Source organism: Miscanthus floridulus, chromosome 17 (assembly GCF_019320115.1).
Source record: "Miscanthus floridulus cultivar M001 chromosome 17, ASM1932011v1, whole genome shotgun sequence".
Taxonomy (NCBI): Eukaryota; Viridiplantae; Streptophyta; class Magnoliopsida; order Poales; family Poaceae; genus Miscanthus; species Miscanthus floridulus.
The window spans coordinates 98,442,331-98,458,916 of record NC_089596.1 but is presented as its reverse complement, the minus strand read 5'-3'; the positions used below and the strand labels follow the sequence as shown (position 1 = coordinate 98,458,916).

The 16,586-nt window shown below is 42.5% G+C and overlaps 1 protein-coding gene across 1 annotated transcript; it reads right to left on the bottom strand.

Annotated features, from left to right (window-relative positions):
• Window positions 1-154: 154 nt before the first annotated feature.
• Window positions 155-14,787, bottom strand: LOC136514927 (probable purine permease 4). Its single transcript, XM_066508633.1, has 3 exons — window positions 14,330-14,787; window positions 11,309-11,322; window positions 155-768 (listed from the first exon to the last, which is right to left on the bottom strand). The coding sequence occupies exons 1-3, from the start codon at window positions 14,785-14,787 to the stop codon at window positions 155-157; spliced, it is 1,086 nt and encodes a 361-aa protein (XP_066364730.1).
• Window positions 14,788-16,586: the final 1,799 nt, after the last annotated feature.

Genomic DNA, 16,586 nt, shown 5'->3' with positions numbered 1-16,586 from the left:
GAATCAAGATAAACCCATGCGTCTCACACATGCATATATCTAATATTTTTTTTAAATAAACTAAATACTAGAGCCATTTTTTTTTACACAACGCGTTTCCAGCTTTTCTCGCATGGCTCCTATATCTCCTGCTCGTGGCACGGTCTCGTCTGTTTCAGACGGTTTCGAGCTCGCGACCTGCAGGGACGTCACCGCCGCTCTTGCCGACGCTTTCGTACTCGGGAGCGGACGGAGAGGCGTCATCCTCTTTCTTCTTGGTGTACTCTCCGTAGAGGTAGGAGGCGAGGCCCCAGACGCAGAGCGCGGTGGCGACGGCCTTCTCGGCGCCGAACGGGTCGCCGAACACAACCACGCCACCCAGCACGTTCGCGGTGAGCCCGGCGGCCATGCACACGCCGCTGTGGAGCGACGAGGTCAGGTAGATCACACCGGCCGTGCCCATGAAGCACGCCTGCCACGTCAGCACGAGCGTCAGCACCACGACCAAGTACAGCGCCGTGGAGCCTTCCCAGCGCGCCACGTCGTCGCGGGCCCCTCCCGCGGCCACTAGCCCGACCGCGGCCACCGCCATGGCCATGGCCTGCATCGCCACCTGCACCTCCACGGCCAGAACGAACCCGCCGGACACCGCCCTGCGGTACAGGAGCTCCATGACGTGCAGGTACGCGGCGAACAGCCCCGCGGCGCCCAGGGTGACGACGTGGCCCAGGACGTAGCCCGGAGCGAAGCACGAGGCACTACTACTGAAACCTAGCGGCGGCTCAGAACCTTTTATAGGGACGGTTTGGTCAGCTATTCCTATCAAATCGTCTCTACGAATCATATATTTATAGGGGCGGTTTTCAGGCCGTCCCTATAAATCGATTTATATGGACAGCTGTAGTACCAGCCGCTCTTATAATACATATTTGTAGGGGCAGTTCATTCTAAAACCGCCCCTACGGTACGTTTTCTCGTAAAAAAAATTAAATTTACAATTCAAATTTGACCATAACACTGTTTTTTTCCGCATATTCCATCTAGCGTTCGTGCTACCGAACGTCACGCGACCAACGTTCCAAACCGCGTTCGCGTTGCCGAATGCCCTGTGACCAACGTTCCGAACCGCGTTCGCATTGCCGAACGCCCCGCAACCAGTGTTCCGAACCCCTTAGACTGCAAGCACAATAGTATTATATAAACTACAATTACAAGTCCAATTCACAAGAATATATACAATCCATCATTAAATAGACAAATTCACAAGGTAAAACCAATGTTAAATTCCATACACATTGTTATCAACGTCCTAGAGCTAGCCTTTCAGTCTCACAAAGGTGTTGGTACTGAGGATTACTACCTAAGTCAGACTCTCGGTCATGGTAGGCGCCTTTGACGTGTATAATCTGGTCCAATATAAATTTACAAAGGTCGTCGACGATCTCTAAGAGTTGGTCATCCTTGTATGGGTCTCTTTTCATTCCCCTCTCTTCTTTCCACTACAAGAGAACAAGTTTTGATTTAGTATTTCATATCATGTATGAAGTTTTTATACTGCGGGTGAAGATGTTCAAACTTACCCTTAAGGGATATCTCCTGTAGGCACCGGTGTTACTCATCATAGAGCATATATAGTATCCACAATGTACACTCATAGGCTTTTGCTTGTGGCACTGTGTGTTTTGCATATAAAAATGTTAAGTAATGCTTTTGACAACCATGTAATGGAGTACTGAAGAAGTAAGTTACATTTATTGCACATAGTATTTTTATAGCTAGCTTTTCCTTCCTTGCTGGATCATGCCTTCCGTGATGGTTCGTGACATAGAACCTAAATGCCATGTTCGAATTATTTTAGCAAATACAACTTGTTAGTATCTAAAAGTGAATGCTACAAGTATGTATACAAACATATAAGGTAATGAGGATTGTCGATATGTATACGTCTTGAGAATCGATATGAAGTCTTTGTATGTCACCAGGTCCCTATCTATTGAATCAAAGACCCATGCCATGCTCCTCCTGACATCGACGGCTATACAAATTCAGTGGTTGCTACATGGATTTAATCATAGAACTAGATAAACCCTTTTGCATCGAATAAAATATATCGAACAAAGCTTTAAGTATAGAGTTGAACTTACTCGAAGTTGTATGATAGCCATATAGTAGAGTGATGTTGGAGAATTTTGAAAGCCAGGGTAATACATGCCGCAACCTTACGGGACTCTTCCCTTAGTTTCGGCGTACGGATGTGCTCTTTCTCCCAAAAAAGTTTTTGCAACAGCTAACTCTTTGGCATCCAGTTTCCACTATTTAGGGTAATTAAAATTTGTTTGGGCTATAGCTTGGGGGTCTATATATCCGGCTTTTACATTTGGCATTTGTTTGATAATGTGCACTTGTATTCTACAAATCACGGCATGGGTTAGTTACAACAAAATTCAAAGATTATATTCATATCATATCGGGAGGACAAGGACTTATATGCACCATGTGCGAATTAGATTTATCTCCATTTCTTCCAAGTGAAAGCATGTCTGCATGTCATTGAAGTCAAAGACGATTTTCCCGGCTGGGCTTCCAAATATGCCAGTGGGGAAGCATGCCTGTATGAGGTCTATGCTCGTTGGGAGAACATGCAAGTACCAATCATGGAATCTTCTCATTCCATGTGGTAGACGCTGGATGTTCCAGTTTGGTAGGAAGGGCTTGCCTCTTTTCATATGTTTTCGGGCAATCCTTTGACTATTTGATGGCATCAACATTTGGATACTGCTTTGCACTTTGGTGGAGTTTGCTAGTGACGGCCTCCTTAGAACCCCGTGATGGGACTTTTTTAACTTGGTTCTCAGGCTTAAACTAGTCATGGGAATACCACTTGGACACCGACGAGACGTCTTTCATCGGAACAAATACTGGCCTTATAGTGATTGGATGCTTCTTTCAAAGTTCCCATTCAGGCACGTCCTCATCTTCTTGTGCATCACCTTTTTCAGGAGGTACTCGTTGTTCATGTATCGGTTGTGCTTGTTGATAAGACTGTGGCATCTCATCATACACTTGCTTGGTATGAGCTGGAGAAGGTTGTGACATCTCATCAGGCACATGCTCTCTAGGAGGCGGGGAAGAATGTGGCATCTTAGGAATGTGGTGGTCATGAGACGGTGAAAATATCTCCCTGACCTCAACAACTCGCTCCAAATTTGGGAGAGGGGGATGCGGCGAAGAAGCAGTCAATATAATGTCCTGTTTGGGCCAGCGGATAAACTATCCCATAACGTCTCTGAGTAACACCAGCCCCTCGGGAGTTGCATAGTCTATCCTCCACTGCATGAACTCAGGCTTCACGGTATGCACCTCGACCCTAGTGTAGTCCGATGGTATCTTATTATTGTGGTGTAAGCCACTAGGAGGATGTACCACACCCGTTGCCACCTCCATCATAGTGTTCTGTCGGTCGCTGAGAAACACCAAGGTGTAACTAGTTGGTTCCCGTATGCGATCAACGGGGGTTGTGGCTGCAGTGGAACCTTGGCTGCTAGGAACTTTCGTAGGGCTGCCAACTAATGTCAGTTCTCCTGGCAACGTCATTAATATTTGTGGCTCCGTAGATAGTCCTTGCTCCTCCAATGCCTTCGCAACTAGAGCCTTCACTTGGAGCTTAAGATTAGTCTCCCGGTCTCTGCCATGTTTCTTGTACATGTGCCTGTCCTCTTCGAATCCTTGCTTCCAGGTCATCCTTTTCCCTTGTCCCCTGGTGTGGCCTGTGTGCTCCTTGTTTTCCAAGCCAAGGCTAAGCTCATCCCTCTCTCTAGAAGGATTGAATGAACTCTTCTCCTTGTCTTTAGTATATTTTAGTATCCTTGATACTGCCTATTGGGGTCTCCGGCTTATCAAACTTAAGATTACCGCCGGATGATTCTATACTCCTCGCATATATCCAATTCCTTGAGCGTACCATTAAATTCGTCACATCGATATTCTTAGCAGTTGTGGCCTCTTCGTCCATCTTTCTAAACTGCTCTTCCTTAGTATAGTAACCACCGGGGCCTAGATGATGGTGGTGTTTGTTCCTCTTAGCTAGCTCGGTGTCATGGGCACTGAGCTCTAATGCCCCCGGTGAAGTCTTTTGAGCCACGAGCTCCTCCCATTGACTAGGAGTTATTTTACCGAACTCGTTGAAGGGAGTTAACCCCTTTTGGATTACTTCTTATTGAGCTCCGACCTCCAATGTCAGAATGACTCTCCCATCGTCCTGAAAGCATTTTTTACCAGTTCGTGCTTACCCTCTGAAAATCTAAATTTGAGCTTTAGCTGCCTATCCCATAGTTCATTCTTTTTGTTCGCTGGTACCTCTTTCCAGTTAGGGATTATTGGGTTCAATTTATCTCTTACTAGGGCCCGATCGCATTACAGAATCGTCCTCTTAATTCCTTCAGCTCAAGGATCTCCCCTGCTGGCCCGACCTCCATTTTCACATAGCATGCCTTATCTGGATATAGATTTACTTTTCTATCCCCTCGTTTCCTCTTAGGCTTGGTAGTCATAGTTGTGTCTTGAGGTTGTGGAGCAGAGGCATCATGATCTGTCTTTGTGGTTGTTGCCTCTGCTCTCCTTTCCTCTACTCCATCTTGTCTAGCGAGATGTCGCGGACGTCGACGTCGTCTTTTCTGAGTTTCAAGAGGGACCTGTATATATGATAGCTCAAAGTGTTAGCAAAGGTAACACAGCCAAAGCTTTAATAAAATTTACAAGCTAAGGCTTTTTCCCTACCTCCTCGTTCGGGTCAAAATCCTTGTCCAAATCTTCCTCCGTTGGCCTTCTTCTGGCTTCAAGTGGGAAAGGATCCTTAGGACTTACATATCCCTCTTCTGAGTTCTCATCATCATCAACTTCTTCACCTTCAGCAGTCTCTCCTGCTCTTTCTTCTGCTCCCCTTCCTCCTCGTCACACTGCTCCTAAGTAACATCACTTCTAGATCCTTTTCTATCTCGTTATCGAACTGCTCCTGAGTAAGTTGGTCATCTAGTGCTTACTCCTCATAAGTTGGCTGCTCATCATGCTTGGGGCATCGGGCTGCACTGTCTGGTGTCCATGACATTATTTCACGCTTTGTTCTAATAGATGCAAGAAAGTGCGCTTTTAGGTACGCGAGAAGGTATAAGAAATAAAAAAGGTCTATAAACCAAAGTAGTCCTATAAAACAACAATATATAAAAAAAATAAGTAGTAGCAGTAGTAGAGGCCTTAGAAACATGTCAATCATCATTTGATCTTAAACTTGGAGCATCAAGGCATCATAACAGAGAAGAGAGGAGAAGGTAATGTAGGGGCGGCTCCTAATGATGCTAAGTTCCTCACAAGTTCTTGATCATCAACTCATATTCCATATAATGTATGGACTTAGATAATTTCATCATCGACAAAATAAAGGAGAGGAGAGGAGATGGGAGATTTGGCAAAAAAGTAACAACTGGTTAACAAAGATAGAGAGGAAAAGGTGTAAAAAAGTGGTTGCTGCTTCCCAAAACATAGAGGATAGGAGTTGACTGCTGCCACATGGTTGGAAGACCCCTGCAGATCAAAATCTGGTAACTTAGATGTGGTAAATAATGGATTAGAGTAGAGGAGGAGTAATAGTAGAGGAGTAGAGTAGAGGAGTAGAGAAGTGTAGCAGCCAGTAGTTAAGAGCAGTAGCCACTTAGATACAGTAGTAGTCGTAGATAGAGTAGTAGAAGTGAGCCACTTAGTAGTATATGGAAGTGAGTAGAGTAGCAGCCAGCAGCTAGGGAAGATAGTAGAGTAGCAACCAGCTAGTAGTAGTAGGAGTAGCTAGCAGTAGCAAGTAGAGTAGTAGTAGTTCAGTAGAGTAGTCTAGGACAGTAGTAGGACAATAGTATAGCAGTAGAGTAGTAGTAGAGTAGAGAGTAGTACAATAGTAGTAGAGTAGAGAGTAGTTGAGTAGTAGTATAACAGTAGTATAGCAGGAGTAGTACACGAGTAGAGCCACTTAGTAGTATAGTTGAGAGTAGTAGTAGGATAGTAGTATAGCAGGAGACACTTAGTAGTATAGGGAAGAGGGCAGAGCAGCAGCCAACACTAGAGTAGTATAGAATAGTAGTAGAACAGTAGTAGTAGCCACTTAGATAACTGGATTGCCAACACTAGAGTAGTATAGAGTAGTAGTAGAACAGTAGTAGTATAGAGTACGACAGAGCAGCAGCTAGATCAAAATATGATAATTAATAAAACTTAACACATGCTGCTGCACTACCCAAAAGAAAACAAATACAACAATATTGAGAAACTGAAACTCTAACAGTTAACTACTATAAAGTAACAATATACCAGCATTGTAGTATTTCATTAGATACTAGAATTAAGAAACACAGGATCAGATTCCATTACTAACAGCAACGAAATTACGAAGTTTTTTTAAGAAAGGACCCAGCCAGCCTCCCTATACTAATTGATAACGGGCACACAAACGAAATAAATAACAATGTTCTCATCAGAAAGCAACACGTCTATATTCTAGCAGTATGATATGCAAAATACTTCTCTCACATCAAACATTTAAGTCAATGCAATTTATTGTTTCCTTAAGGTTGCTGAAGCTGATACAACATGCTACTGCAGCACTATTAATTCTTGATCATACTCTCAGATTTCAATGACAAGTGGAGACTACTAACTATAGATTATTCCAATTCCATAAATAATGACCAATTACTGTAGATAGTATACAACTTCTGGGGCCAAAACTATTACACCAATCTAGTGAATCTAGCACTTTAGAAAGCAAGCCACAAATAACAAGGCATTTCAACTTCCTGTATAATAAAATACCCCAGTGCACATGCATTTAGCTACAAATTTCTAATGTAAGGGGCCACAGATAACAAGGTATTTCAGCTTCCTGTATAATAAAATACCCCAGTGCATATGCATTTAGCTACAAATAACCTTATGCTGCATAATCTGTACGAGATCAAAGTACCACTAATCCAAAAAAAAGAAAGTTGCAGTTAGCTTGAAAACATGGGGGGATAAGCAGGCATATTCTTAAAGGTTATATTGACGTATCAAAACTTAGTGACATAAGACTAGTAAGGAAATTCGAGAGCACTGAAACATACTTTCTCTGACCCACTAATAATATGTACAACTCCAAATCTGGAAAGTACAGAAATCACATAAAGTACTATGATGCAGATACTAGACCATAAGAATGAATGATCCTCCATCAGAGACACTAGAATTCAGACCACGAGCATAACCAAAGCACATAAGCAAAGGTCTGGCTATAAAATCCATGAACTAGCTGATAGCAAGTTGTTCAGTGAATGGGATGCAAAGGTGGTAGCCACCTAATTGTCCCCAATTGGTACATAAACTAGATTCGACAGTACACATAGAAGCACACACATGACACATGCATCAATCATCAGAAAATAGGATCCTACAAAAACTAAGTCACCAGTCTTAGTCGATCTATATCTATAGGACTCAAGAAAAGCAACGATCAAAAGGGCATTTCTGCTTGCACTGGAACCAAACACCACACCGCTCATGGTTTGGGTTACAAATTAACTTCTAACGCACAGAAGCACCATCCACGCGTGGCCACCACCCAATGGAAAAACCCCACCAAAACCTGACTCAACACTTCTAGATTCTAGGAACCATGATGTTTAGCGGAATAGGAAGCAATGATATATAACCAATCACATGCAATGGCGCACACACACCATGTTAACACTTAACAGTCAACACTAGTTTTAATAAATCCGCTGCACATTAATCCCATTTATTTATACTTGGAATTTACTTTTAAGTAAATAAATAAACTATCACAAAGCCAACAAGGTTGATTAACACAAAAGCCAAATTAACACAAGGTGGATCCGAATTACCTGTCAGGTGTAGGGGAAGCTGTGGAGAAGCACGGACACCGGTGGAGGTGTGCGGACGCCGAAGAGCACGGGCAGTCGGGCCACCGCTGTTGGAGGTGTGGACGCTAGGGAAGGAGTGTGGACGCCGGAGAGCTCAGGCACCATGGCTGCTCGCCGTGGGAGGGAGCACGGACGCCGATGCACCTGGGCCATGGGAGGACGGGGAGTAGGCCTGCGACACCTCAAGGTCGGAAATGAGGCGGCGGCGGACCGGGTCGTGGATGTGGACGGCACGGAGATGGGGAGGAGGCAGCGGTCGAGGGCTCTAAAACCCTAGCGCCGCTGGTCAGGGGCTCTAAAACCCTAGCCACTGTGGAGATGGGGCGCGCGGGTGCAGAGAGGGGGTGCGGACGTCGGGAGAGGTCCGCGAGGTGGCGGCGGGGAAGAAGAGAGCATCGTGGAGATGGGCAGCCTGAAGGCGTCGGGAGGAAGAAGAGAGCGCCCAACACATTTTCACCCGTGCGACCTTATATTTATACTCAGGACGATTTGTAGGGACAGTTCCTGATCCAGCCGCCCCTACAAATAATTTGTAGGCACGGTTCCTGATCCAGCCGCCCCAACAAATATTTTCTATTTTATTAAATTATTAATTCTGTATTTTTTATATCACAAAAAACACAAAGTAATATAAAAACAATTGTATATATGCACAAATATAATATTTTGTATTATTCTAAATATGCAGAAATATATATATAAAAACAATTGTAGTCAAAACAATATAGAAAACAAAAAAACAAAATTAAAATTTTGAATTTTTAAAATTTGACTATAATTTTATGACATTAAATGAAATAAATGAAATGTTGTAAACATAAAATTTGTATAACTCATCAATGTGTATAACTTTTATTTTGGTCTTCTTGTCATGTGACTTTGTTTGAACGATTCAAAATTTGAAATTCAAATAATTTCAACTTGAAACAATATTTTGAAAGAGTAAATGATTTCAGCTGAAAAACTCATGAATACCAAAGTTGTAGAACTCATCAAAATAAAAGTTGTAGATCTTGATGAGTTATACAACTTTGGTATTCATCACTTTTTTAGCTGAAATTATTTAATGGTTGAAAATCTCGTTCGAACTTGTTATTTTTTAAAATTTGAAAATTTGAAGTGCCCAAACTTTGTCAAATGAAAAGAATGACCAAATCAACACAGTAACTTGATAGTGCATGATTTTAGAAAATTTTAGGAAAAAAATCATCACATTTAGAGTTAGTATGAGAAAGAAAGGCTAGTTATAAATTTTACCCAGAGATTAAAAAGAAAAATCACAACTGTTCATGATGATCAATGATGAACAAGTATGATTTCTCTTTTTAAGCTGTGGCTAAAACTTGTAACTAGTTTTTCTCCCTCATACTAACTCCAAATGTGATGGTTTTTTTTCTAAATTTTTTTAAAATCATGCTCTATAATTTTAGTCTAGTCATCTATCTTTGTCACTAATTTTGAACAATTCAAATTTTAAATTTCAGAAAATGATAGCTTCAAACCTGATTTTCAACCAATACATGATTTCAGCTGTAAAGGTGATGAATAAAAAAGTTGTTGAACACATCACTATCTACAACTTTTATTTTGGTCATCTTTTTATTTGACAAAAATTAAACAGTGTTAAGTGATTTCATAAAGTTTTAGTAGTAATAGAGTGGATATTGAAATAGATTCATATAGATGTTGCAAAGGGTAGTCTCAGACACATGCATAAATGTAGTCTCACACACATACAAAAATATGTAGTCTTACACACATACATAAATATATAGTCTCACACACATGCATAAATGAAGTCTTACAAACACACACTAACACAAACACTCCATGTTCAACAACTAGCTAGCCCCTGTAACGACTTTCCCCTTGACATCTTTTCGTTCCCATGGCGATATGTCTTTGGGTAGGTTCTTTTCCACAACATTGATCTTCTTAAAAAAGTTTGTGAATAGCGACATCTCATCATAGTTTTGTAAGCTTCAACATCGTTCACGCCATCAACTCTAATAATATGTTGTTTCCCGGAGGCAACCACGTGTTTTGTCTTCTTCAGGGGAGGTTACTTTGTGGGTCAAACATATAGAAAACTTATGTGACACGTGAAGCGAGCACCCAAGGGTCATCTTGGTAGCCTAGATTCTCAAGGTCCAGGACTCTCAATCCGATCTCGTTTAGTTGATGTTGTTTGATCCAGCGGCATCGAAACATGGCCACCGTTATATCCCTTCCATAGCCAAGTTCTCATATCTCTTCAATGATGTCAAAGTATTATATCTTTCGCCCCAATCCATCGAGAGCCTCTATTCGAACGCCGCTGTTTTGGTTCACATATTTACTATCCTTTGCGTAGGTATAGTATGTATACCCATTGATATCAATAGCATTCCAAGATGTCACTTGTCTCGATGGCCCCTTCGTCAACCTACTGATGGTAATAGAGTCTATGGTTTCTCTAGGTGGCATGTTTTGGTCCTTCAACCATGTAGTTAGTCGTTGCTTATGTTGTTTCATGACCCAATCATCTGAACGGCTATTTCTCTCCACCATAATGATAGCCAAGTGTTCATCAATGTACGGTTGCATCAGTTATGTACTCTATAAGACACAGTAATGTGCCTGACTCACCTCTTTGTAATTATGGTCTATAAACACTTTTCTACCACTAGTGCCCTTCTCAGCCAGCCTACCCTTGTGATGAGAATTGGGTTTACCAATCCCTTTCTGTACTTTTAGGTACTCTTGACCGCACTCAACGACTTCTTTAGTATTGTAACCCTCTATCATAGAGCCCTCTGGGTATGCTCGATTATGCACGTATCAACTTAGAACTGACATGAACCGCTCATAGGACCATATTTCATGCAAGTAGCAAGGGTCTAGTGCCTTTATCTGATGAACCATGTGAATCATGAGATGTGGCATTATAACAAAAAAAAGCAGGAGGTAAATATATCTCTAGTTGGTTTTGTGTCTCCACCATAAATTCATGTAGGTCACTCATCTCTTGCTTGTCAATCATCTTCTATGAGATCTTCTAAAAGAAGTAGCACATGCGGGTGATGGCCATTTTCAAGAACTCTGGCTTTATAGCCCTGATTGCGATAGGTAGAAACACTGTCAGCATCATATGACAATCGTGAGCCTTGCAGTGTGTTATTGACAAGTCCTTCATCGACACTAGCTTCTTCACATTTGCTGAAAACCCAGTTAGGACTTTGACCCCCTTAGAAAAGTGCATATAGCTCTCTTCTCGTCTGGTGTTAGGTTGAAGCACGCCGCAAGTAGAGTGTATTTTCCATTAGCCTCAGGTACCGGGTGAAGTTGTGGCATCACGTTTAGTTGCACCATGTCTTTTCGTGCTTTCAGACCATCTTTTGACTTGCTTGTGTCCATCAAGGTAGCAATGAGACTCTCAAAGATATTTTTCTGCACGTGCATAGCATCAATGGCATGGGTGACCTCCAAGTCTGGCCAATAAGGCAGATACTAAAAGAAGATCGATTGTTTCTTGAAAGGTACGCCTTCGATAGGAGGTGTGCTTCTATCTCTGTTCTTCCCATCTGGATTCTTCTTTCCATAGACGATGTGTATGTTTTTCACCATTCTGTACACGTGTTCTCCATTATGACGTCTCTCCGGAGGGGTTCAATCTCTGGGATATTGTCATAAAATCTAAATAACAATTTACTGCGGTACTTATGACTTATATTTAAGAAGCATTGGTTCCTTAGGTAAACTATCTTCTTGGAGGCATCTAGGTACACCCATGTAGTACCATCCAAGCAAACCAAGCATCCTGTCTTCCCTTTGACCTATCTAGACAAAGCAAACATCGTGGGGTAATCATTGATAGTAACAAATATTATTGCTCTACATATGAAGTCCTCCTTTTGGAACACAGCGTACATCGGCTCCCCATACCTCCATAGCCTCTCCATTTCTTACATCAAAGGCTCAAGAAACACATCTATATCAATGCCTGGTTGTTTAGGGCCAGAAATAAGAATAGTGAAGAGAAGGTACTTTCTCTTCTAACACAACCACGTTGGGATGTTGTACATGGTCAAGATCACTGGCCAAGTGATGTGGTCGCTTATCCTCTCATTGAAGGGATTCATCCCATCGGTGCTTAAGCCAAAACGTACATTCCTTGTGTCATCGCTGAATTCTTTGTGCTTCTCATCGAACCTTTGCCACTGACTATAATCAGCCGGGTGTGCAATCTTATCATCATCCACCTTATGCTCATCATCCCACCATGTCATGAGTGCGGCTTCTTTAGGGTTTAGGAAGATACGTCTCAAGTGGTCGGTCACTGGCAGGTACCACATTACCAAGGCAGGAATTCTTCTCTGCTTTGTATCGTTGCCTAATGGAGTGTCCTCTGGGGGTTGAGATTCTTGTACCACCTTTTTTGTACCCTTCTTATTCCTCTTTTTCTCTGTGGAGGCTTCGTCCCCACCGTAAAGGTCATTGTTCTTGTACCGGCTGGCCCCACACTGGGGACATTTATCTAGTGACTTGAATGTTTCACCATGAAAAAGTATACATTGGTTGGGGCATGTATAGATTTTTTCAACCCCCATTGTCAATGGACTTATGACCTTCTTCAATTGGTATGTGTTAGCGGGAACTGAGTTTGGTTGTGGCAGCACCCATGATAGGAGATGCAATAGATCATTAAAACTACAGTCTGACCAGTCGTACTTAGCCTTTAGGATGAGTAGCTCAAGCACAAAACGTAGCAATGTCCAATGTGTCGAACAATCCTTTTCAACACCATACACAGTCTCCTTCGATGCTTTTGTCACTCTTAACAAACTTTCTAGACTTTTCGAGCTATTTAGTAAAATCTCTGGTCTAAGGGCTCGAATCATGTCCTCCAAATCATCTTCATCCCGACATGTGCTCCACTATCATTGTTGGCACCACCTTCGTCGTTACCATCCCAACCACCAGCATCACCACCTTATTCATTGTCAAGCTCTGAATCCATTCGTGCATCAAGCTCTGCTGAATATTAGGACAGTGATTCTAGGGTTTCATCGTCGTATTCCTCCTCATCCTCATCGTTAACAATAACCGTTTCACCATGATGAATCCACACTATGTAGTCCTCAACAAATCCTTGTATAATCAAATGTGATCTGATGATAGTCACATCTGTCCATGCTATACGGTTCTTGCAATCTTTACAGGAACAAATAATTGTATCCTTATTCTCTGTCAATGTCGTTCATGCTTCTTTGCAACTTCAATAAATTTATCCACCTCTTCATGGAAACCTGCCTTGAACCTTAACGAACCATACATCCAAGAGTTCCTGTACTCCATCTTTTACAACAACAACAAAACAAACATTAAAGTACTACTTATTCAGATATATATAAATAAATCAAATTAATAATTACTTGAGAATAATTGTATATACTTCAGATACATATGAATATAAATCAAATATAATTACATGAAGCAACAAACACACCATGGTAGAAGAAAAATTATTAATGGCCTATTTATCCATAAATAATTAAAATACATATTTGTTGATTACAATAAACAATTTTAAAGACAACAATTAGCAACAATTATATTTTACCCAATATCTTTCATGCAAACCTTAGTACAATTTCATCAAACACAAATTTACAAAACCAAAATTAATAAAAAAACCAAACCCTAGATCTAGATCTACATGCACATGAAACATCCATAAAACTAACTAATTGTTCACTAAAATCAAGAAATATAGACCAAATAAGGGTATGATCTTATTCCCCTCCCTAATTTACCCTAGTACATTCAAAACTTGGGTCTAATTTGCTTCATAAGTAGCTCAATCACCATAGAAGAGAGAGAAAAACAAAACTCTAATTACTCACTAACCAACCATTAAAACTTCAAAAAAAGCGTGGAATAGCATTTTCTTACCATCTACAACCTCTCCACCAAAAAATTTAAGACCAAAACCTTCCTACCTTAGTAGAGCAATTTTTGAAAGGTGCCCAAGGCCTCCCCACCTTTCTTTCATGGGTTGGAGTGAGAGGAGGAAGAAGATGCTGCAGTTTGCTATATATGTGGGTCATTTGTAGGGGCGGCTGGTGATTGAGCCACCCCTACAAATCGGAGGTATTTATACGTGGGCATTTATAGGGGTGGCTCAATCACTAGCCGCCCCTACAAATAGCAATACCAGGGGCGGCTGGTGAGTGAGCCGCCCCTATAAATCCGATCCATTTGTAGGGGTGGTTTGTATGACCAGCCGCCCCTGCTGTTCCATTTCTAGGTGCAGCTGGTCTCTGGGCTCCCGAGCATGTCACTGTAGGGTCGGCTCCATCACCAACCACCCCTACAAAAAATTTGCCCCGTTGCTACAAACCATTTTTTACGTACTGAGGAGCACCGAGCTGAGCGTGAGGAGGACGGTGTTGAGGTTGACGAAGGTGATCGGGTGGTGGACGATGACGGCGGCAAGGACGAGCGTGAACGTGAGTTGCGTGGACAGCAGCAACGACGACCTAGACACGGGCAGGAATGAGGAGCTGTACAAGAACAATAGGTTGTTGACACCCATGAGGGCGCCAATGCCCAGGTAGACAGCGAGGAACCTTCGGGAGAACCACAGGAACAGGCGCGGCACGGCGGCGGGACGGCTGGCGGCGAACACGGCGGGGACGAGCAGCGGGAACCCAACCAACTGCACTAGCGTGACGATCCACCGGTTCCGGCCGCCGTGCGTGAAGTAGTATCGGAACAGAAGGCTCTCCGTGACTGAACCCACTAGCAGCGTCGCGTAGTTCGCCGCCAGGAGGGCTATCCGACGACGGCGCGCGTTAGTGATCGCCATTGTAGATAATGGCTCGTCGCGGAGGCGTAAGCAATGATAGTAGTGGCGGCGGCGGTGTTGGTTGTAAGTGGGGCGATTTGCTCGATGACGATGAGAACTAATGAGATCGAGATTTTGGAGGAAACAAAGACTCTATATATATGATAAACGGCCTAGTTTTCTAGACAAAATGTGGATGGATCGGTTATCTCCTGGCCTCCTGGGAGATATCGAAAATGGACGAATCTACAGTGAGTTTCCGTGCGAGAATTTTGGGCTTTCAGTTGCTACTAATGCTCGTTCAACGACGTCCTGATTTCTAGATGCTCGTTCAACGACGTCCTGACTTCCGGCTTCCCGTCTGTCCCCGAACATACAAGGCAGTTTACATCATAGTATAAGATTTATCCGATCCATTTCTACTTTTTTATGAACACTATTATGCTCCCTACGTTTCAGAAGGTATTACGTTTTTATCCCAAGTTAAACTTCTACTCCATAAATATATCATATCAGTGTATTACGTTTCAGAACGTACTTATTACGTATTTCTTTAACCATGTTTAAAGAGAAAAATATATCATATCTACTACATCAAATTAGTTTCATTAAATCCGCCATAAACATATCTTAACAGTGTATTTATTGAGTAACGCAGATGTCAATGTATTTTTTATGATTTTTTGTTAAAGTTAAAAGTAGTTTGCCTTAGGAAAAAATTAAAACCACCTACATTTTGTTAGATCATATGGAATCTCATCAAAGATTTACCTCCCGTCGTGAAACTCATGAAGAACGAAGACCGTATGATTGTTGTTTGTTGCACTTCCATCTCCTCTTGAGGTGCCTCTCAAGGTTTACCGGTGGCTGCTCAGTTCTAAATTGAGTTGTCTCTAGAAAAACTCTCATTGCTAAAAATCAATTCTGTAGTTGTGAACTATGCTTAGATGATTAGAAATCAGTAATTTCCTTACCTGACATCTTGCTGGAATGAGCCAATTTTTCTATCACTCGATCCTCATTGGCTAGTTGGAAAAAAAAATCTTTCTTTGGTTTGCTTCTGAATTTTGTTCATATTACGAAACATGACCTAGCATGGGCATCTGTCCAGGTGTATCTATGTAATAACATAATTGACAGAGAGATAGATATAAGACCTCTATGACCCTCAGGGGAAAAAATGAACATCAAGGTGATAAACAAACAAGTGTAGAATTGGAGATTTGTTGGTGTTGGTGTACTTGTAGGCTCAAAGAGACTTGCACGTCACACCAGTCACCGGCTCACCGGTAGGATGTGGTGATGCGCAGTCGCGGTACCAGGCCATGAGGGGCGAGCACAAAGCCGTGATGTGAGAAGGTGAAACATTCGGCAGGGAGAGCAATTGATTTGCAAGCAGGTGACTTTTGGGCTTCTGAGCTTGTGTTGCCTGCTTGAGTCCACAGCTCCACGTCCAGTAGCAGGCTCGTGGCTTGCTGGCCTTTCGCCTGTGCCTTAGCATACTGTCTACTTGCAAATGAAACAAGATATGTGTCAGGTATCGGTATTAGGGATACCCAAAGCAAGGAAATTAGTGTCCATGTTGACTTTCCCGAATGGCTTGAGACGTATAAAAAGGTCTCGCCTAACCCCAAAGACGTGGGATCCATCTCGCCCGACCTCAAGGCAACGGGCTCCATCTCGTCCGACGTCGAGGCCATGGGCTCCGTCTCGCCCGACCCCAAGGATGCAAGTTTCGTCTTGCCCGACCCCAAGGATGCGGGTTTCGTCTTGCCCGACCCCTTGGGTGCGGGCTCTATCTTGCCCGACCCCTTGGGTGC

Excerpts from the sequence above, each read along its gene's own strand:
- LOC136514927 (XM_066508633.1), bottom strand. The coding sequence starts at position 14,787 with ATGGCGATCACTAACGCGCGCCGTCGTCGGATAGCCCTCCTGGCGGCG.